This window comes from Seriola lalandi, unplaced genomic scaffold (assembly GCF_002814215.2).
Source record: "Seriola lalandi dorsalis isolate HSWRI2012SDOR001 ecotype SW California unplaced genomic scaffold, Sedor1 jcf7180002054682, whole genome shotgun sequence".
NCBI classification, from domain to species: Eukaryota; Metazoa; Chordata; class Actinopteri; order Carangiformes; family Carangidae; genus Seriola; species Seriola lalandi.
Genome location: NW_019525235.1, coordinates 1,258,789 through 1,281,262, shown reverse-complemented (window position 1 = coordinate 1,281,262; position 22,474 = coordinate 1,258,789). Strand labels below are relative to the sequence as shown.

Sequence of the window (22,474 nt, the reverse complement as noted above, 5' to 3'; positions counted from 1 at the left end):
CCAAACGTCAGAAAAGCTTGACACACCTTTAAAATAATTAAGTGCTGTTCACCTCTCTGAAAAGTCTATTTAACATGAGAGCTCTTCGATAGAATGTCCCCATTCTTGAAACTGGAATACGTTTACGAAGACTAATGTTTGGCCATGATTTTTTACTCACCAATTGACTCTAGACTCAAAACATTTTGACACTTTGTAGTTCTGGCAGAGGTAGGTCAGAAATTGTAAGCACCCAGCTACAGACTTGAATAACATTTCTTATTTGCTAGAGTAGAATCTTTCATTCACCGGCAACAAACAGTCTAGTCAACATTCATTGCCATGACATTTCAATATTCACAGCTACAGATGAAGAGAGGCATGTCCTGTCTAACACTTGACATAAGCAGTGAATTCATTAAATTCATCTCTATCTTTCCCGGTATTGACCTGACTGAAACAGGTTTCCGATGATAGAATAGGTTTTTAATTTGAAATTTATGTACCAAAACAACAAGCAGCATTGATATGACAGCAACTGGAAAAACGTTCCTCAGAGAAAAAACAGCCACATAAAATATGATCCACTGTCACCACACTGGTCAAAGATGGTCAAAGATAATGTCCAGCACTAATGAAATGCTGTCTGGGCATCGATTGTCAACATGTTATTGCTTCTACAGAGGGTGAAATGGAATTCACATAGTGAATTAATAAATTATGTTCAATAAATAAGTTAATTAGCCGGATACAAACATAAAACATTTTTTAAAATGGACTTTTTACATACGGTTCCCTTTGTACATACTGCACAGGGTATTTGTGGGTCTAGAGTTGGTCAGATGAAACCTTATTTTAAATTTACAATCTGACAGAGAGTGAGAAATAACATTCTAAGTAACTTCAAAAACGGTTCACAAAATGACACTGATCATCTCACAAGAAGATAAATTATGTGTTATCTACATCGGTGGGTATCCATTATCTGATCATGCTCATCTTTTTTCTTTTTTTTTTTAATTCGAGTGTCACATTGATAAAAATTCACCATCACTAATATAAATTAATGAATAAAGCAATTACCTTAATAAATACAAAACATAAAGGGTCAAAGCAATCCCTTCTTAACACCCAATATTTCAAAAATGTAAACTAAGACATTTGCAAGAAAAATGCTTTCACATAGAAAACAACACAAGACCTGATCACTTCATCAGTGTGGGGAAAAATCCAAACTTTAAACCTTCTGTGTGTATGTGTAACTCAGTTATGCAATAAGGGCATGAACACTGGTGACCTGAATAAATCTCCAGACACACTGGGCCTCATTTACACTGTAACTTAAAAGAAAATCTCAAGTCACAGACAGAGATCACATTAATATTAACTGTGTGATCATTACTGAGTAAGAATGAATAAAGAACCATTACAATATATTTTATTATTTATCCATGCTTCATCAGACTGGGTTCGCTCTTAGCTAGGTTTCCATGGTTATTTAGAACAGAAAGTTCTCTATTATATGACTGAACATATCTTTACTTCAGAGTAGATGATCATAATCACTTCATGTCAGCCGCATGGTAAGCTGCACACAGTGAAGAACCATAAACTCTGGTGTCTATATATAATAAATCTTTGCTTGCTTTGACATGGTCAAGGTTGGTATAACTTCCTTCATGTGGTGGGAATTACTTCTGTTTAGGGGATATTATAAACACTTGGCTGCCTTTGAGGAGTAAACCTATACCATGGGCTAAAAATGAGTGTGAGTGTGGCCCTCTCCCTGTAAATAATCCCTCCAAACAATCCATGTATGCCGCCCTTAGCGCTGTTTGGAACCATTATGTTCCACTTCATGAGGTCCATAAAGAGGCCGGGCAGCAGTTTGAGTGATCAGTTCTATAAGAAAATAAAATGGACGAATGGTCGCTGGTGTGTGGGACACTCTTTCCTCCCCTCCCTCCTTCAGGGCCACAGAAAGATTGTGGATGAGGGAGCCAAAGAGAGCAGGGTCCAGAGGAGCTGTGGCTGTCCCTTCATCTCAACATCTCAGTATCTAAATCAAACACATACGGAGACAGAGGGAGGGCCGTTGGTTGAAAGTTGGCTGAATGTTGCCTGGATGCTGGCACGCTGTCAGGGCCAGGTGGAAGCTGTACCCTCTAGAGCAGGGAGCTGGGGCTTTCTGGGGGTGGCGGGGGTGTGTGTGTGGGGCTGTGACGCATGGGCAGTATGTCATAGTGGCTGGGGATGTGGCTGCTGCGGGGAAGGTCATAGGGGCTCTGGGAGAAGCCGGTGGCCATTCCATTGGGTCCCTGCAGGACGCTCACCGTTGGCTCTGTGGTAGTTTGGGAAAGAAGGAGGGAAAAAAGTAGGAGAGGTACATGAGACTCACTGAGGTAGAAAAGTGGCAGGCACACACCGAGGAGAAGGGAGAGAGGAGAGAGGAGAGGTGCATGCAATAGAGAGGCAGCTCACACTTCCTCTTATCAAGGCTTACAAAGTCTGCACAGGCTCACAGCAGGGAACATGACCAGAGAGGCCAAAAACTGCAGGACCCTGCTGAGCTCCACACATCAGAGCAACAACGCACTCACCAACATCATAGACATTCCTGCTCGCACTGCCCAGGAGGGTGGCAGTGCCTCCAAAGGGCACTTCACGGTGGGAGGGGGACTTCATCTCCACATAACTGCTCTCTGTATGCTTGCAAGTCAACCCTGGTGGGTCTCTAATGGTGGCATATGGATTTTCACTATTCAGCGAGCAGGAGCTGTTGCTGCACATGGAGCCCTTGATGTAATCTGCAGTGGCTGTGAGACAAGGACATATTCAGTATCAGCAAAGATGAAGAGATTGTCACTTAGCAATAGTGGCATTAATGCTAGACTCTGATATTATGACTAAAATTTAAAGAGACATCAATGTGGCCAGGAGAATGGAATTGAAAATCGTTGCCATTCTGAAGAAGTTGTACTTCTTTTGTCTCTGACATGTGACTAATGGTGGTATATAGTAATCAGAGTACAAAGGGGAGAAAGTGGAGGGCTCATCTCATCCATAACAGTCTCATCAACCTGATAAGAGGCCTCATTAGAGACCGCAGCAAAGCTCCTTCAGACCACTCTTCACACCCCTGGGTCCCTCACATTCACCACCGACTGCACAGTGTGGGAGACAAAATGACGTATCGGGCACTGAGCCATAGAGAGCAATTACCGTTGGAACAAAACCTCAGCCCACCATGATCTTGTCCAAAGTGCAGAGAGTTTTCACATAAATCATAGAGAATATAAGGATATGGGATTTCAGGTCACATAAATAGCAGTCTCAGAGGGGAATAGAAACCAAATGGGGAAACTGATACATGGGCTGTTGAGCATAAAAGGATTTTGTAATATTGGTGCTGGTGAAGCTGAACAGGATTCCACATGAAGTGTCTGTCTGCACACACACACACACGTACACACATATACACACAAACACATGCATTGTTATTAAAATTAATTATTTACCTTTTCTCGACCCTCTCTGTGTCTGTGTCTCTCCCTGTTGAACATCTGTAACAAATGTCAGGACATGAAAGTCAAGCATCACATAGGAATACCCCCAATGTGTGAAAGCTGACAGGAAATATCTCATTAAGGTACAATGATGTATGTCTTATTTTGTTGAAAGAATATAAGGAATGTGACAGACATTATTGAATGTTTCCCCCGCTTTCTATCACAGTCCACCAAGGCCTACAAGCTTATATAATCACCGGTGGTCATGGTGGGATATTTGCCAAAACAACAAAACATCATGAATAGAAGATGCGACTGTTAGAGGCTACATCAGTCTAATGGACTTTAGTACATCAGTTTGAACACGCGCAACTTTTTCTGGAAGTGACTTGTCATTATGATTGATGTGCTGTGCGCTCTAACACAAACTGGAATGTGCAGATCAAGATATCAGACTTAAGCCAAGCATGACGAAGCATAAGGTGTACGTAGATATTTAGATTTTTTTGCATGCTGCTTAGTAGTAATGCACCTGTAATGACAACACGAGCATAGCTTTCACACCAGCAGCAAAGTTTTTACAATCTATTTTGGTTTCACACCACCACAAACCATGAGACTATAGAGCACGATTTATCTATTTAACCATTATTACTGGTAAATCATTACAATTTAGCAATTTTTTATGTCATTTTACGCAAGAAATGTTTAAATGTCTATAAATGCACAGTAGTTGTCAACAATTATAACTTCTCCTATGAAGACATAGTTATATACTTTTGCAACTGTGTTTTACTATATTTCCATTCATTGTTGTTCATGTTACAGCTGTTGACAAATACACGTATAAACACAAATTATAGTGTTGTTATAAACCATACATGAAATGTTTATATTCTGCTTCTAAATGTTAAATAGGATACAGCCAGAGAGCACAGATAATAAACCTGAGATTTAAGCTATTATTAAGTAATTTTATCGTCACACTTAATTTTCTGTAATCCATAGACCAGGAGTGCACCGCTTGACCCAGTGTAAGTCATCACAGAGAAATGTGCAACTGGGGGAAGTGAAAGAGGACTAATGAGCTCACAGTCACCCCTATTCACCTCTGCAGCACTGATTCCTCTGTCCCGCTCGCATATCTTATCAAAATCAGAGCAAAGGTTAGGGCTTAACAAGAAACCCCTGGTTCATCTTCATTCACAGCAGGCTAGCTATGTCCAGGCTGGTGCCAATGAAAGATTTGCACTAATGATGAATGCGTTTTTGCCCTTGAAGTGACTGTGCTACAAAGTCTAAATTCAGGGTGTATGTGGGGTGTCACGGTAAGAGAGAGAGGAACAACCGACCTAGATCATTGAGGTTGCAGTAGGCTCTCCACTCGGAGCCATTTCTGCTTTTCAGGGTGCTTGACTGTGAAAGGAAGAGCACAGTTTGGTGTTGCTGCTGCACTGCAGTATGTTATTGGGAAATTATGTTTTATGGAAACACATATGGAGAGTGGTCATACTTTGAGGGTCAGGGTGCCATCCAGGTTGCTGGAAATGGTCGAGACAACATTACACTGGGCCACGGTGTGGTAACTGGGGTTGGAGAAGCACTGGCCACTGCTGCTGCTGCTCTGGCTCTGATTGACCTCTGCAGCACTGGTCCTCATTGCTACAGTACTGCCACACTCTGAGGATTCAAACAACAGGTTTAGAAGATTTAAAACTAAATGTGTGCATTTGTGCATATAATGTTTTTGGCTACTATCTTCATAGCACTGAAATACATGGAGATTTTAACATGTATGTTTGTTTTTACTCTAAATAAATCAAATAAAATCAAAATTATATATTTAATTGGTGGACAAATGGTCAGTGACAGTAAATGACGTCTCTAAAATATCTTACCAGACAGGGAATAGTCAGTGTTGGTGATATGCATTGCCTGTGTGTAGGACACACTGGGCTGGATCTCGTGGCCTTTGTCCCTCTGCCTCTGTCTGTACCACACAAACAGACTGAGCATGGCCATGATGATGAGGAGGAGAAAGATGATGCCCATGACAGCCCCTGCTGACTGGCGCTCGGAGCCTCGTGCCGGGCTAATCTTGGTGTACGGGTTCAACTCCTCCATCATCAGAGCTGCTACAGACAAAACACAGAAAGTGGGTTGTTTAAGTGCTGTGTACACATCTGTATTTGAGTGATATTACAGTGGAGAGTCTCCATCATCTCAATCACCTCTCACCTTGATCACAACGGATGCCTTTATATCCAGGGCTGCAGTAGCATGTTCCAGTCACATAGTCACAGGTAGCATTGTTCAGGCACTCGCACAGCTGCTGGCAACCATATCCAAATGTGCCAGCAGGACACTCTGCATGGGAGAGAGGTGCATTACTACATCCATCAAAATTAAAGCACTTAGAGAGTGGGAGCCAAAGTGTTTATAGAACACATACACATAACCACACTCATCCACAGGGTAATTTTTGCTCAGAGCTAAAAAAAGAGCCGGGCCTACTCAACTCTGCTCACAGCTCGTCCCAATGAAGCCTGTTCGGCAAGCACACTGGCCAGTGATGTGGTCACAGTCTGCGCCGTTTTGGCAGCGACAGACTTCAGAGCAATCTCTGCCGTAAAACCCTGAAGGACAGCCTGGGACAGGGATGGATAAAATGTTGGGGTGGGAGCGGTGAAGACAACAAAGAGAGGGGAAGACAATGTATAGAGTCAAGGTCATATTGCAAGGGAACAGGAAAATCAATACCATTCAATGTCTCTGCAGCATACTCAATAAGGGACAATGAGAATGAATGGAAATGAAACATTTCCTGCTTCAGCAGAAAATGCATTTATGCTGTGAACATAACATATAGGTGGAGATAAAGACAACTGGACACAGTAAGAATCTCTCTGAGGTAGAGAGAAAAAACTGTTAAAACAAATGTCATTTCCATGCACAACAGCAGGAGCATGGCACCACAAAAAAGACTGAATAAACCCTTGGGGCGATACATAATGGAATTCAAATTAGTGGACTGATGATGATGGTCTGCATTATCCCTGCGTGAATGACTGGAATGTATAATAAGCAAAATAATGAAGTGACCATTAGTTTTATTTTAATGTTGCTTTCTCTAAGAAAAACAACTTGTAAATGAAAAACCCAATATCATCCAGTTGCCTCTGACAAAAATCACTTGTTTCTCATTTGTCGTCTGCTGCAGTTCTGTTGGCCTGCCAGTAGATGACAGTGTGTGTCTACTAACTGCATGTGAGAGACTCACGCTGTGTGCAGTAGAGTCCGGTCCAGCCGGGGCTGCACCTGCACTCCCCATCGTAGGCACTGCACTGGGCTCCGTTGTGACAGTTACACGAGTTGAGACAATCAGGGCCCCAGTGCCCAGAGGGACAGGCTGCAGACGCCAGAGACACAGTCAAGCTCATGGTCACACACTCTCCCATACAAACTCAAACACATACATACAATATTCCACAGTACACTTTACAAAATCCTTGTGGAAAAATCGAGCGTGATCTTTCCTCTCCACAAGCCCATCATTTGTGTTATATGAGCAGACATGGGTGTCAGGTTGAAGAAGCCAAGTAAAGCGCTGGTAATGTTACATCTATCTGATCATAACTTATTTTCACTTTAAGTAGTTAATGCAATGAAAAACCACACATCAATTTCACATGGCATGACAGCTCAAAGCTTTGCTAATGATCTTTGGCCTACAGTGCTGTTAATCAAAGAGCATAATGTATTACAACAATCATTTAAGCAAGCTATGTGTTTTACATCAGCTGGGGTTCAGGGTAGTTCTTGGAATGTGGGGCCACAAAAATTATAAATGTGTATGAAGGTAAGCGATAGAGAGAAATCAGGAGTGGAGACGGACAATGAGAGGGAGAAAATGAGCAAATTAAACACAGGACAAAGGAGTGAAGCCATACCCTGAGAGCAGTCCTCTCCTATCCAGCCAGGGAAGCATTGGCAGGAGCCATCGATAGGGTTGCAGGTGCCGTTGTTGGTGCAGAGGCAGATCTCAGCACAGGCCCTCCCGTACCTGCCACTTGGACACACTACAATACACAAAAAAAAAAAAAAAAAACATCACTTGACAGAACAACCCTGATCTGCATGTTATCACTTACATGCAAAGACTAGTAAAATCCATTAACATTATGACATCAAACTTGGACACTTTATTGTGAGCACATTTATACAAACAAACTCGTCCTGTGAAAGGTTGTGTAAACATATTTCTCTAATGGATGATATTGTTCTGTTTAGGTGGACATGAAGTGATCTGTTTAGACAAAAGGAGGAGTCAATCACTGCCTCCAGTGGCACAACTGCCCCATTTCCATTCGCTAGAGTGGAATGAGTGATGTGCCACAGAATTAAAATAGACCATGTACACAGACCACTCTATACATTTTTTATGAAATTAATATTTCAATGCTCTCTGGCACTCCTCAATAAAAGATGTCGTTTCCAATGAAACCTCCATTGTGTTTTCTTGTTGGACCATGGGACAAAGTGAACCAAGGTGTTTCTATAACCATCAGGATGAGGGAGCTGCAGCGCCAGCGAATACATCAAAAGGTCTCATATAAAGAGAATAGCCCAGAGTTACACATATCAGATAAGGTGGCTGGCTGTAAAAGACATGGGTCTAACTCATTTTCATGTGGGGGGATTTTAATGATTACATTTCAACTGGCTTTCCCCTCTTCTTGAGAGCTCTTTCAAGCTCCTTCAAGCAGGTTGTCATTAGGCCATGAGGTTGGCTCCCCCATACTGCTGCTTCTGGGGATTCAAGCCTCAACACACCAGGAGAGCTTCATTAGGCTGGGACTTTGTGCTGGACAGAGGACAAGTGAGGACGTCAACAGGGCTCAACAAGAGGAGAATGTGCATGTTGTTGGCCACCTTCGTCCCCCGTGGCCTAACGCCTGCTCACCAGTAATTATAGTCCAGACAAATTAGGACTGGGTCTCGTTATTTCTCTTTCCCTTTCCTTGAGCTAACCTATTAAACTTTTATTTGTAAGACATTGCTCAAAGCCATGAAAGAGAATTCAAAAATTCCCATCTGCCTTTCTGTAATTTATAAAAAAAAAAAAGCTAAATTATTAGACATAAAACCTAAAGTACATTGTAGGTATCTTTCCTCAACACAGTGATGGAGAGCAGATTTCAATTGCACTTTATGGCCAGTGAGGAACAGCTGACAAGACAAAGACAGTACCTTTGGTCACACAAACGATCACACATATTAGATCAACTTAGACTATTTAGCATGTATGAGCAGTGTATTCTATACACACTCGAGGTTGATCACAAACTATCATGTAATTTATGCAGTTCTATGGTCATGTTAATACATATTAATGTACAGTATTAGTGAACAATTATAACTTCTCCTGTGAAGGCATATTTCATATTTTTTAACAATTCATAGAGAAAAGTTTGCACTGCTATACTGTCATTCATTATTCATTTATACACCAGCACCCAAGTGTGGGAGTCAAACTTGCTGACAAATACATCAAAAACATTAGTCTGTGCACAACTACATTATAGTGTATTATACACCATTTATTAAATGTTTATACACTTGTAGATACTTTGTTGAATAAATATAATATTAAATAGATAGTGAATAGATGAGAGAGGACACAAAAACATCCATGATGCTGCTTTGAATTTTAAAATAGAATTATTTGAGCCATCTTCTGTGATTTATTTCTATTTATTTTTTTGTGCTACACAAAGATTTTTACAGTAGGTGACATTTTACCTCTAATCTGTTTTTAAGTTTCAGTTTAAATGTTCTTGGCTTAAATACGCCTGACAAAAAACAAGAGTACCAGCTACATTATTAAAGAAACACTTGTATTACCTTTGACACATTTATGACATTGTCATCACATTGTATGATTATAACAAATCTTAATTGTCGACATATCTTCTATTTAAAATGTATGTTGGCTCAGAAGGACACAGATGTGTTAAAATGCGTCATGACTTCTAAAAGTGTAACAACCTAATCAAAGACATCTGGGGCTAAAATAAAGAACTGTAAGGAAGTGAGCGGTACGCTTTCTGTCATCATCTTGCTGTGCAGCATCACAAGGGCAATTTAACAAAGAAAAGTTTGTCTGGTGCCTTGAAATGAAATTTAACCAAAACAACAGATGTGCACACGTGTTTTGCCTTTGTCTCCTTGTATTTGTGAAAAGCAATTTACATGCATCTCCCTTTGCAGAGTAAGGAAGAGAGACAGAAACATTTATTTGATGTATCCCTTGTCTGGAAAGTGGGTCCCTGCAATATTTAGGCTCCTGTTGAAGGTTGAGTTTTCTTTCCTTTAGGTCTGGGCTGCACTGATAATAGGCATTATTCAACGTCTCAAGGCTAAGATGCCAGTGGGAGAGGCAGCAGGTCATCCGTTGATCTTATTAGAGGACTGTAAGGTGTCCTCACAAAATGACAGGAGAGCTTTATTGACATGTTACTGAGCCTTAGAATATTATAAGATTTTGTAGGATTCAGCACATAATAACTTTTAAAACTGCATAATCTTGAACGTATGGCACATTATTCTACTCTGTTTTTATAGCCATTGCTATTTTCTAACCATTTAAATACAGATTTTTGTATTTTATGCCAAGACAAAATGCCAAGACATTTTCAGATATAAACTGTACTTACCATTTTCCAGCAGCAATGACTAAAATTTCACAGTGAATGAATTTGACGGTTAGTGGCAGCAGGGAAAGGTCAAAGGGAAACAGAATGCTACTTGCCTTGGTTGCACAGCGAGCCAGAGAAGCCGGACAGGCACTCACAGTGGCCCGTGACATGATGGCAGGGCCCGGTGCTGTGGACACACTGTGGACACGACTGGCTGCAGCGGTGCCCATAGAAGCCCGGAGAGCAGACTGCAGCCGGCAGAGTATGGCAGGAGAGAAGAGGGAATCAGTCGACAATGTTGGGTGGAACAAGAGGTATACAATAATGAAACAGGGCATGACAAGAGTGATCAAGGGGGTACAGAAAAATCAAGGCTGGAAGAATTAAAGCAGAAAAGATGAGGACAGACAGCAAAGGGAGGGAAAAAGCAGAAAAGTCTGTCTTTATTGTAGTCACTTGCATTTCATCTGTTGCCAGAGATGAAGTAGTAAATGAGTTAAGAGAATCATGAAAGTCTGTTTTATGTAATATCTTGAGAGTAGCTCTAGACACACAACTGTGCGTTAATAATGTGGATTTTTATTGAAAGAATCTGAACCATTAAAAATATTCACAAGGTGATACAAAGATAATTATACGAACATTTTATACAAAGAGTCTTAACTGTGCAACCGTGATAAGAGGCAGCAGTTTATATTAAAAACATATTTTCATTTCAGTAAAGCGAGAGCATTGAATACCCATGTTCTGTTCCTTTTTTCACGCAGTGATTTGGGAAAATTCATACTCCGATATCACCATTCTCAGGAGACGATCAGGTATTTCAAAAATAGAAACCTATTAGGAACTGACAAAAACACCCTGGGTTGTTGTTTGACAACCATACAATGGTAAGTTTACCCATGGGTTTTGATTTTATTTAAAGCAGCAGGTGTGATGCACCTTTATCAGCCTCTGGAGAAGCAGAGAAGCATGTAATCCTTCAATTAAAGTTTCAACAGGAAAAACAGAAAATTTGTGGTTATGAGGTTTTCTTCTGACGAGGAAATTATCTGTGTAAACATTGAATCTGGAGGAGTAATCATTTCCTGTCTCTTACAAACACACACACACACACACACACACACACACACACACACACACACACACACACACACACACACACCTACACACAAACACACAAGGATATTGTTTAAGTCACTCTCTTAAATTCCACTCAAATTGATGTTTACAGGTTTGTGACTGTGAATTTCACTCCCAATCAGTGAGCTCATCACTTGAGAGCAGCTTCAGACAGACCCCATTCAGAAACCAGAGCTGGCACTCCCAGTGTGCACGCCCTCTGATGAGCCTTGGGTGAGGACTGTGAGTCTCCCACTGAGAGTTAGTTGTGGAGGACAGGGTAGGGGGGTGAAGTGTGTGTGTGTGTGTGTGTGTGTGTGTGTGTGTGTGTGTGTGTGTGTGTGTCTGTTGGGTTGCTGTATGGGGTAAAGACACTGTGATTAAGTGATAGCAGTGATGAAGGGTTTACACTCAAGCAGTTATGACCTACAACGCAGTGCTTCTCCTCAGCTGGCTCACCCTTCAGCAATTCTTCAAAGATCAAAGCAAGGTCAGTTCTGCGATGGAGTTTGTTAGTACACTGCTCTAACTCTTAAAGCTTGGATAGAAAGGAAGTTTCCTTAGACAAAGATAAGGAGGCTCACTTCGTTTGCAGGAGGTCCCTCTGTATCCAGGTGCACACACACAGGTGCCGTCCTCTGGAGAGCAGGATCCTCCGTTCTGACAGGAGCAGCTGACTGAACAGTTGGGTCCCCAGAAGCCTTGTGGGCACACATTATCACAGTGGATTCCTGCAGGCACACACAATGACGAATTTTCAGCGAATGCACACTAAGAGGGCAAAGACTGGTATGCTGTAAAATTGTAAACAGCGTGCCTTGTGTAAAAACACATCATCAAAGGGCAGCATTCACAATGCTTGATCACAGCGGATCTGTGGAGGGTTTTTCACCCACCATGGACCCTCGATTGATTTTAGTTCTGAATGAAGAAGCTGCAGTTTGGAGTGTGTTTTTTTTTATTTTTTTTAGTTCAGCCCATCCTTTCAGACTCTGTTTCTCCTTTCCAAATGTATTTTATTTTTGATCTGACTGGGGCTCCATGCCAGTGCACTGTGTTGATTAACAGGGTTGGGTCTCCGGAGAGGCCGAGCTTGTCTCCCATTCTCTTTCAGCAGAGCTGGGGTAGTGTACAGAGCCGAAGGGAAGTATTCAGGCTACAAGAGCACAGTCTGGAAGTGTCACTGTGTATTTGGCGCAGCTCCAACCAACAAACGCAAAATACTGCATCCATACAGAGCTCTCACTCTGCACATGAATGCATTAACACATCCTTTGGAGCTGCACGTTTTCTCTCAGCAGTACCCATGTTTTCAAAAAAAAAAAAAAAAACGAAAGGGAAAATTCACATGTGCTGTACTGTGCATACATGCAGGTTCATAAAATAAAATATTTCGCTGCAAACACACAGACAATTGCGCACACAGACACACACAGACACACACACACACACACACACACACACACACACAGACACACACACAGACACATGCGCACAAACTCTGCAACCTTTCAAGCACCAGCCCTTAGTTCGAAGCCTCATTTGAAATTTCCTTTGAATGAGAATATCTGAGAATGGTGTGGCCATTAAAGCAGCATTAGTGCAGTACCTTTGAATTAAACCTGGACTAAACTCTGGGGACCAATGTTATACAGTAACCAGGGCGCCTTAGGGCTGGAATGAAGGAGTAACGGAAAGGAAATGTTAGTGCTGATGAGGAGGGGGCATGGTAGCAGTGATTTAGTCAGAAGCCCAGCCATGGAGATCAAAAGGAGGGCAAGGCTTGTGCAAGTGTGTTTGAGGTTCTGCTAGGCCAGGCAGAAAAAACAGTGACTGCCTTTACTGTCAGAAAATGAATGCGGACAGAGCATCACACTTTTCAGTCTAATGGTGACAAACAGAGGGGCTTTGGATGCCTAGTGAGGGAGAAGAAGAAAGAGTGAAAGAAGCCAGAACTGAAGTCTCTTCAAAGGAGGCTTTTTGCTGAGAAGTGCCAGAGGTCTCACTATCCAATTTGTACAGAGTGAGCACAGCAAAGCAAACCTCTCTCTCCCTGTTTAACTCTCTCTCTCTCTCTCCTCTCTCTCTCTCTCTCAGTGCATGTAAACACACACTCACCTTAACTGCTCTTTGACATGGACTAGAATCTCCTCAGAAATAAAGGGTGAAGTCCTATCCAACATGGACTAGTATGAAGCCCCTGCATCAAGTGTCTAGTCACAGAGCACTGTTTTAAATCTTTGTTGGCTGATGTCATGCTTACGACAGTCCAGCAATATCTGTGTGGGTCACAGGCAGCTGAGCCACTTACCCGCACACACTCCTAGAGACGAGCTTCTTGACAGTTCATGCAAACCTTACAATAAAACAAACAGGAAGTTGACAGCAAAGTAGGATGCCATGCCAACTTGTAGGGCTGATATGACAGTGTCTATGGCAAAAAAGAAACTAGCTATAGTGTTTCTGTGAATAGCCATTTTATTCCATCCCTGACTTAGCCCTGTGACGAATCCCACATTGTCCTCTCTCTAGGTGCTCCTTCCTACAGAGAACCCATTGTCAAGCCTCGGCGATTCAAGTATGTATGTATGTGTGTTTGTGTGGCCCACTGGGCTGCAGGCTGCCCCCAGCCCAGCACCCCGGTGACTCAATTAAGGCTGACAGATGGTCCCGACCTGTGCAGGATTCAGAGCATGAGAGGCCCGTTTTGCTGGCACTGTTCTTGCAGATAATAAAACCCACATTTTTTCCCAGAATAAATGCCCTAAGCTCAGGAGGCTGAATGGAGTGGGCTGCTGAGAGCTCACAGGCTTGACCTTTCCTGCTAAATCTATTCCCTCCCTGACTGCACCTCTCCACCCAGGCTCAGAGACCACGTCCTTTGCTAGCCCCCTGTATTTGACATTCAGATGCAACGCTTCATTTTTGAGAATAATGATCCTCACCCTTGCTGTGACATTCACACTTTCCTACCTCCTACTGCTCTTTTCCTGTAAGCAAATGTTTGAAATGACAAGAAACAAAGAGCAGACATATGTTCATGTAAAACTGAGAATTTGCGTCTAGAGGGGATCAGAGTTCAAACGGAGAGCGTAAGAAAGAGTGAATCCTCTGATGTATAAATATGGCTGTCGGATCATTGAGATTTCACAACAACCTGCAACTTCAAATAATTAACAGAGCCAGAAATAAAATTATCATAGGCTGTGTTTAAAACTCACGAGGGCATTCTGTGCCAATAATTTGATCTCCAAATATTTATCTGGTGAGTCACTTCAGATGTTGTGTATAACTAATAATGGATGCAATATAAGCATGATTGCATACCAGCATCCAGTGTGTCAGCCAACAGAATTAATTTAGAGCTCAATTCTCAACATCTCTCATTCACATACCCCGCTGGCTCAGTGGCAAAACAAATTGAACATTTAATTAACAAAACACTGCTTAGACATTCTGTAAACATACTGTAAAACACAAACCATAAGTGCCCCAGCATATTCTTCTGTTTTGTGAAACAAGTATGTCTGACTAGCATCCAATGTTTGTGATTTTCACCTGATGAGAATAAATAAATACAGTTTAGGTCTCAAGTGGTTATTCCTGCGCCTAATGTCAGCTTGCTCTGATTACTGATTTGAAAAAGCAGTACTGACCTGTCCAGCCGGGGTAACAGCGGCAGTAGCCACTCACTGGGTCACAGCCATTAGCATGGGTACAGTCACAGCGCTCACGACACTCCAACCCATAGGTGCCATCCTGACAATGATAAAAAACATTTTTTTAAAAACCTACCATTTTCAAAAGTGACACTAGGGCACGTCGAGACACTACAAGTTGTATGGCGGTCTAAAAGGTTCAAGAGTCAGAGGGTTCATTGCAGCACCCTCTCAGTTAGAGAGCCAACTTACAGGACAGGACTCATCGCAGTGCTCTCCCCTCCAACCTGGAGAACATGTGCAGGTGCCATCCATAGGGTCACAAGCGGCTCCATTGCCACATAAGCATGTTTGATTACAGCCCAGACCCCATGTTCCACTGGAACAGAGGATGGAGCAGTCCACTCCCTGCCATCCTGCGGTCAAAGAAAGCGGAGCCATATCAACCTTTAGACATTGATATAGACAAAGTTTTATAGATATAGTTACATTGGAATACAGATAATAATTTTACACGGATAAACAATCAAAATAATGGTATAGTACATTGATTCCCAGCCTGGGGTTCAAACCCTCAACATAAATCTGAGGGGTCGACTGTGACTATGATTTAATGGATATGAAAGAAAGAAATAATTTCTATTTTGCAAAAATGTTGTTTATTGGTAGCCATGCAAGGATCTAGTGATCGTGATGTTGCTCTGTGCGAAGACCTCTGCCCTTTCCTCGTCTGTGCCAACTGGTATCAACTCGGCCCGGTGCTAACAGCCTATAAAAGCTCTGGCTGCTGCTGGCAGTGTCTCTCTCACCTTCCCTGCGGGCAGCCGTTTAGTTAGGACGCTTTAGTCCTTTGTTAGTTCTTTCCTTGCACTTTGTTTTCATGCACTGCCTACACTGATGCACTTCCTACACTGCTGATTCTACATTCACACACCATGAATTATTGTGTTTTGCATTATGTATTTAAATATCCTCAGTTCTTTAAAACTTTTTTTTTTCTGACTGTTGAAAAGGTTGCGTCTCTGGCTTTGGTCATGGCCTTATGACAATGTTGCCAGGTTGTGACATCTGTTACTCAGTTGGTCAGTCCATCACTTTGATTCAAACTGAAATCTCATTAACTTCTGGATGGATTAAAGTGAAATTTTGTACAGGTCCGGGGACCTACTGACTTTGTTGATACCCTGACTCTTCCCCGGGCGACACCATGCCACCTTTGTGCTGTGAGTGAAATGTCTCAAAAACCATTTATTTGGTTGGTACAAATATTCATGTTTCCCTCAGGTGTAATAACTTTAGTGAGACATTAACCTTCCCTCTAGCGCAACCATCGACTCAAAACTGTCATTCTCCAATATGTTTTTGACCAAATACCTGCAAAACTAACGCCATTCCCATCAGCCTCAGCTGTAGTTCGGGCTAAGTGCTTATTAGGAAATGTTAGTATGCTAACATGATAAACTGTAGTAGTATTGTAGTATTTAGCTCCTTGCATCACTATACATAAGTACAGATCAACAGAGCAGCTGGCATGACTGCAGACTCCTAGTATTGTTACAAGACCTTTAATTTTGGGGTATTTTTTATGTCTTTATTAAATAGTTGAAAGTATAAAGATGAAAAGAAACGAGGGAGAAAGAGACTGGGACTGACATGCAATAAATGTCCCCAGGTGGATGTGACCCAGGGACGTTGCAGTTCATGGATGGTTCCTTAACTTCAGACCAGATGGGTGCTCCCTGTTTATATTATTTAATTGTCCCTTTTTTCTGAGATACAGAAAACGTTTACCTATTCATGGCCTCTAAAATCACTCAGATAAAACAATCTGAGAAGTAAAAATCATTCATTGATTAACTAAGCTCATACTGCAGGTTTAAGGGTCTCAAGTAGATGTTGTCTAATTTTAAAGGGTTACAAACCAAAAAGTCTGGGACCCACATTTATGAACAGAATGTATGACAATGACACTCAGATTCCTCCAAATGGCCCCTGAAGAGAATAACTTATTATTAAGATTATTTTATGTAATGCATCATTAATTTAAAAAAGAAAATTGAAAATAGCAAGGAGAGAACAGGAGGAGGTCATCTGGCATCAGGGGCAATCTGGCAGTTGTGTGTGACACAGTATGTGCAAGTAAACAGCCAATTAGTCTTATATTCCAAGTACAGAATGCAAGAGAAATCAGATCATAAGTATGTATGTGGGCAATGTAAGAATCTGTCTCTTCAGCTCATCTACAGTCAGTATAGCTATCTTACTCAGTAGTTGCTCTGAGCGTCCACCACATTGAGTTATACTGTACCTTCCCTGCAGATGCAGGAGCCATCGACAGGAGAGCAGGATGCATGATTATGGCAGGAGCAGGTGGACATGCAGCTTGGTCCATACAGACCAGGAGGACACACTGTAGCACAGTCCTCCCCCTGTGGTAGAAATAATGCAAAGTCATGAGGCAAAGAATCAGCATGGCAATAAATGCTGACTCTGGCAGCCCTAAAATAAGAATAATATAGTCCGAGCAGATGCAGACAGAAAGCACTTCTCGATGTCTGTTCTCTGTATACAGACTGAGGAGAGAGGGAACTGTAAAACTGAAGGGATTTATGATAAAGGCTGAAGTTCAAGAGGAAGGACCACTCTTGATCACCCCAAGCTTTTGCCTCATAGCTTCCAATTATGCAGTCTATATATACATTCTGACAGCACCTACTGCCAGCCATGCTGTCCTTTTTGCAGCTCTGCTTCACCCCATCGCTCTACTACTCTTTCATTCTCTCTTGCTCTCGGTCTCCTTTTAGGTTGCTCTCATGGGGGGGTCTTGCAGAAAAAAAAACCCTTAAACCCCAACGCTTTCCTTATTCATCTCCAATCAAACTTCTCTCAAATCTGCCCTCAATACAATCATTTCTGTTCTAAATAAACTGTGGTTTTCGGCTGCTGAAAGATGTAGGGATTTTGTTGACATAATAAGAGGGACCACCAAGAGTGATTAATTCCCAGTGTGGAGCAACGCAGAACTCAAAAAGCTCATCTACCAAATCAAAGACCAGAGTCCAAGCCTCCATTTTGTCCCTACATCCCAAAGGACACAGCTGACGGTCTTTGAGGATTATGTCCTTGTCCTCTAATTAGCTACTGGTTGGTTGAGTTGCTCACACAAAAGGTGTATACTGTAAAACCTGTAAAAACCAAACAAATAAATTCCACAGTGAGGTGGACGGACGGGGGAAAGCTGGATCCCCGAGACATCTCTAACAGACTGCAGCCGAGTCTCAATCTGCTATTAACAAGCACACCAGTGGGATATCGGCAGCCATGCTGGTGTAGCCTTTAAGTCTCCTACTATTGCATTAGAGCGAGCTATCTGGTAAAAAACACGGAGTATTCCTTCCCTGTCCTCTGCAGCCTTCGGTCATTAGAATTTCTCTGCTTTAAAAGCTGAGCACAGCCCACCTCCACGAGTCTCGTCCCTCCCTAAGCTTGAGATCACAGCCAGTCTATGGATTCCCGCACCTTCCCTTCCAAACCCGGCCTTGAGTGGCAGGTGACACGATGATTTAGAGTTCCAATTAGTGGCCCAGAGGAGTCCTGAGTGGCTCCTGCTTCGCTCACCAGAGCACTGGCGGACTGCTGGCTGCTCGCTGCTCTCATTATCATTTTGAACTCAGTTTAAACAGGAGGCAGGAGGAGATGTGCCAGTGGACGCCAGGGGCAGGACACACATCTTAAAACATCTCTCCTCCCTGTACACCACATAAAAGCGCCTGTCTGTGAATGAAATTTTTATCAATCGGTTGCAATAACCTTTGTTCTACTGAAAATGACAGCTTCAAGACTGCTAACAATAGCAGTTCAGTTACAGTTGTTAAGTGCGGAGAGAAGTTCGACCCGCCAGGGGGTGTTGGCAGGGTGAGGGGGTGGGTGTTCAGCCTGTCTTCAGAGCAGAGGCAATTTACTGGTGACTGGACTCATGGATAAAACGTCACGCAGCCACAAATGACCACATGGATTTTGTTGCATCCATGGCTGCGTCAGATTCCACTTGGTTTAACCCTCAAGGTGCAGAGACCAGTGGTTGGTCTGCTCTCAAGAGGGGAAAGGCAGCTCTCTCATTAGTCGCCTGATTCATATTCCTTCTGAGCTGTGAAGAATAGAAGTCTGTATGTGGAGAATCATTATTAATACACGGGCTGTCAGTCCATTGCATGAGAGCAGGAGGCCCTTACATAACTACACAGTCATTGGAGGCAGCAACCAGACCTGAGCCGCTAGGAAGCAGCCAGGTCATCCCAAGGCACCAAATTCATACCTATTAGTATCTTAATGTAAGTGGTGAGTATTTTCTTCAAGAAAAGCTTCTCGCTGACATGACATTGATCAGCCTGGTACCCACTGAGACTAGATGCAAATGGCAGCACTAATTACCAATCAGTCTCACTCCTTAACAGTTCATCTAACTGCAGGATGAGTGACTGCAGTTTAAAATTCATGCAGCAAGACAGAAAATGAACCGCTGAACCTTTTGATGAGGCTAGAAAGCCCTGAGAGATGGGAAAATGATTTGTTTTCACCACCTACAAATGCAGACTGGAAACCATTTCTAATGCATTTATATTTCAAATACCGCAGTGTCAACAGAATCTGTATAAACTGTAGACATAGGGGAGAAATGTTAGTATGAGTACATGCTGCAGATTGCAAGGGACAATGCCTGAATAGGTAACATGTAATCACTTTGTCCCAGTCAGAAAGAGCATGTCCAATTACTAGAGCTAAATCAAGCGTGCAGGAGCTCAGTCTGCTCCAACACTTTGCTTAGTTTGCCCCCAGATGGGACTCTAGAACAAAGATGCAGCAGGGAGGCTTAGTCCTATCAGCTGCCCCCTGGAGAAATGACTTCACCACCAATCATATCCTCAACTCCATCATTAGCCACATTTTAAAATCCCACTGCGTGATAACGATCATATGCCATGCATATGACAAAAGGTTACAAACTCAAGACGATCACAGCTTTACCTTTCAAACAAACCATCTGTGTTGTTTGCAAAGAGGCAGCTTTGTTAAAAGAATAAAAAAAAAAAAAAACGCCCCCCTCCAACACACGCACACACACACACACACACACACACACACACACACACACACACACACACACACACACACACAGCACGCACACACACAAACACTCCAATCCTCCATATGAGGTGTGTCTGTTCCCATCTGACTGCCTCCTTTCTATCCAGCTCCTGCCCTCTAGGTCTGTTTAATGGATCTGGCAGCCCTTCCCAGCAGCCGCCAAAGAGAACAGGTGGAGCAAATTAAGACACAGTCTGCGGCCCCGCTCGGTAGCTCAATTCACCACAGTGGCCCGCTGTAAGACACAGGCAATTTCCACTGAAATGTAATGTTGGCAGAAATGTACCCTCTCGGTCTCTGTTGCTCTGTAACTTCAGATTGCAAGACAAGAAATACAATGGGAAAACTGATTGAAGTTACCCAACTAATTTGACAGTTGTAAAAGGGAACAATACGGCTGCGGAAAAACTACTAAAACAGAAACATGCTGTATATAGGTCAAAGATTCAATTTTCTCCCAATTGGTCGAGGAATATAGATCCACGCTTGCTCTCAGCTTATCCTTTATGATGCTGCAAGTTAAGGCATACGAAGCGCCTTTGTAAAATACACACGACTAATTATTAATGTCTGCACATTTAGCAAGGAATTTCTTGTGGTGCAATAGAGCACATCCATAATGAGGCAATAATAAAACGTCTCACCTTGCTTCTGCCTGCCTATGTATAAAAAGCCTCTAAAGTAATGCTGGGACCACGTCCAGGACATTATGGTCACACTGACGCAAACATTTTACTGAGGCCACAAATAACATGAAATATAAATCAATGCTACGACCTTTTCAAGTGAAGTTTAGACTGTAGAAGGATGAAGCACTTGTGGTATGAGATACTCTTACTGGAATCTCCTTATATAATTATTAGTAGATTATGAGAGATTCTCTTTAGTATAACAAAGATTACAAGGAGCAAGGTTACAATGGCAATTAACCTGTGATAGTTTCAAGAAAAATGAATGTTTCCTATGTGGTTAAACAGATAATACGTTTTCCTCTTTTTCCTCCTTTCTTTACTATTCTATAGTAAATGTTGCTGCGTGATGAATTATGTATCATAACTGTTCTGCAATTTGAGAGTGTTGAGATTTAGATGTCATGAGAGCATGTAAAGGTCAAATAAAAATAAAATAAAAAACAATAAAACATATAACATCTAAAATAACAATAAAACATTACCACGATAGCAGCCACTGTATTGCAGTAAAGATACACGATACTCACCATGAACCCAGGGGCACATATACAGCCACCTGTGACAGGATGGCAGTCAGCTCCATTGGTGCAGCTGCAAGGCAGTATGCATACCTCTCCATAGTATCCAGGTGGACAGGTCTCATTACAGTAAAGCCCTGTCCATCCCGCAGAGCAGGTGCATTCACCAGAAAGTGGGTGGCAGCTACAACATAATGAAGAAAAAAAGGATGCGACAACAGCGGGAAGAAAAAGTGAGACGAAGTTTCAGCTCTGAGAGTATCAACACTTCATTCCTGAGCAGGGTCAAAGTGTGAAGTCTGCGCCAACAGCAATTCATTCATCGATGTGTCTACGTGCTTGTTTCAGATAGATGAGGTGTCCCTTCTCTCCTTCTTTCTGTAATGACTTCTATGGTCGCTGCCTGACTCCAGCCGGAATCAGAGCATTAACATTGCATTAACTATGAATGCGGCTGAGAAATTATGAATGAAGCAAAGGTTACGATTAAAAGCTAACTGGATGACACGGCTAAGAGGTGTCCAGACTTCAGAATGAGTCCTGGCTTAGAGCAGAGATGAGGCGAAATTGAGTTGGAGTTTAAGTCTTTATTCATATGGAGCTATAGGTGGCTTCGCTTCAGGGCTTGGTCAGAGTGAAGCTGTGTGTGGCCTTAGACTGATGTTTCACTTACCTCACCGTGTTGGTGGTATTACAGGGACAGTACTTGTCACAGATGAGGCCATAGAGGCCCGGGGGACAGAATCTCTCTTGGCAATTAGGCCCTTTAAACCCTGTTTCACACAGGCAGGCTCCATTGATGTGATGACACTTGGCTCCATTCTGACACTCACACCTCTGGTTGCACTGCGGACCAAAGGTGCCCACAGGACAGTCATCCTGACACCTGGGGAAAATTACATCGACTGTCTTTTAAATTAGTTCTCTAACCATGTCAAGTGCATTAAATAAATTAAAGTCAAGACTTGTGACATGAAATTCAGATATGAAAAAAGGTTAGAGCAGCTCTGCAGACATGATGCATTAAAAAACGAAGAGATGTAACAACTTGAGCAACATCATGATTATTGATTAATTCTTTATTTTATGATGAAAAAAAAATCTCAAACTTTCTGTTGTTCCAGTTTCTCAAATGTGAAGATTTTCTAATTT

At 42.3% G+C, this 22,474-nt stretch overlaps 1 protein-coding gene across 1 annotated transcript; it reads right to left on the bottom strand.

Annotated features, from left to right (window-relative positions):
- Positions 1 to 431: 431 nt before the first annotated feature.
- LOC111666916 (uncharacterized) lies at positions 432 to 17,512 on the bottom strand. The gene is made up of 15 exons (XM_023422440.2): positions 17,276 to 17,512; positions 15,220 to 15,383; positions 14,965 to 15,067; positions 11,893 to 12,039; positions 10,300 to 10,434; positions 7,439 to 7,567; positions 6,769 to 6,897; positions 6,008 to 6,136; positions 5,727 to 5,855; positions 5,387 to 5,623; positions 5,002 to 5,168; positions 4,841 to 4,904; positions 3,498 to 3,542; positions 2,580 to 2,795; positions 432 to 2,320 (listed from the first exon to the last, which is right to left on the bottom strand). Exons 1-15 carry the CDS (start codon positions 17,343 to 17,345, stop codon positions 2,145 to 2,147), a joined length of 2,040 nt encoding a protein of 679 aa, XP_023278208.2. The 5' UTR covers positions 17,346 to 17,512; the 3' UTR covers positions 432 to 2,144.
- Between the last annotated feature and the right edge of the window lie 4,962 nt (positions 17,513 to 22,474).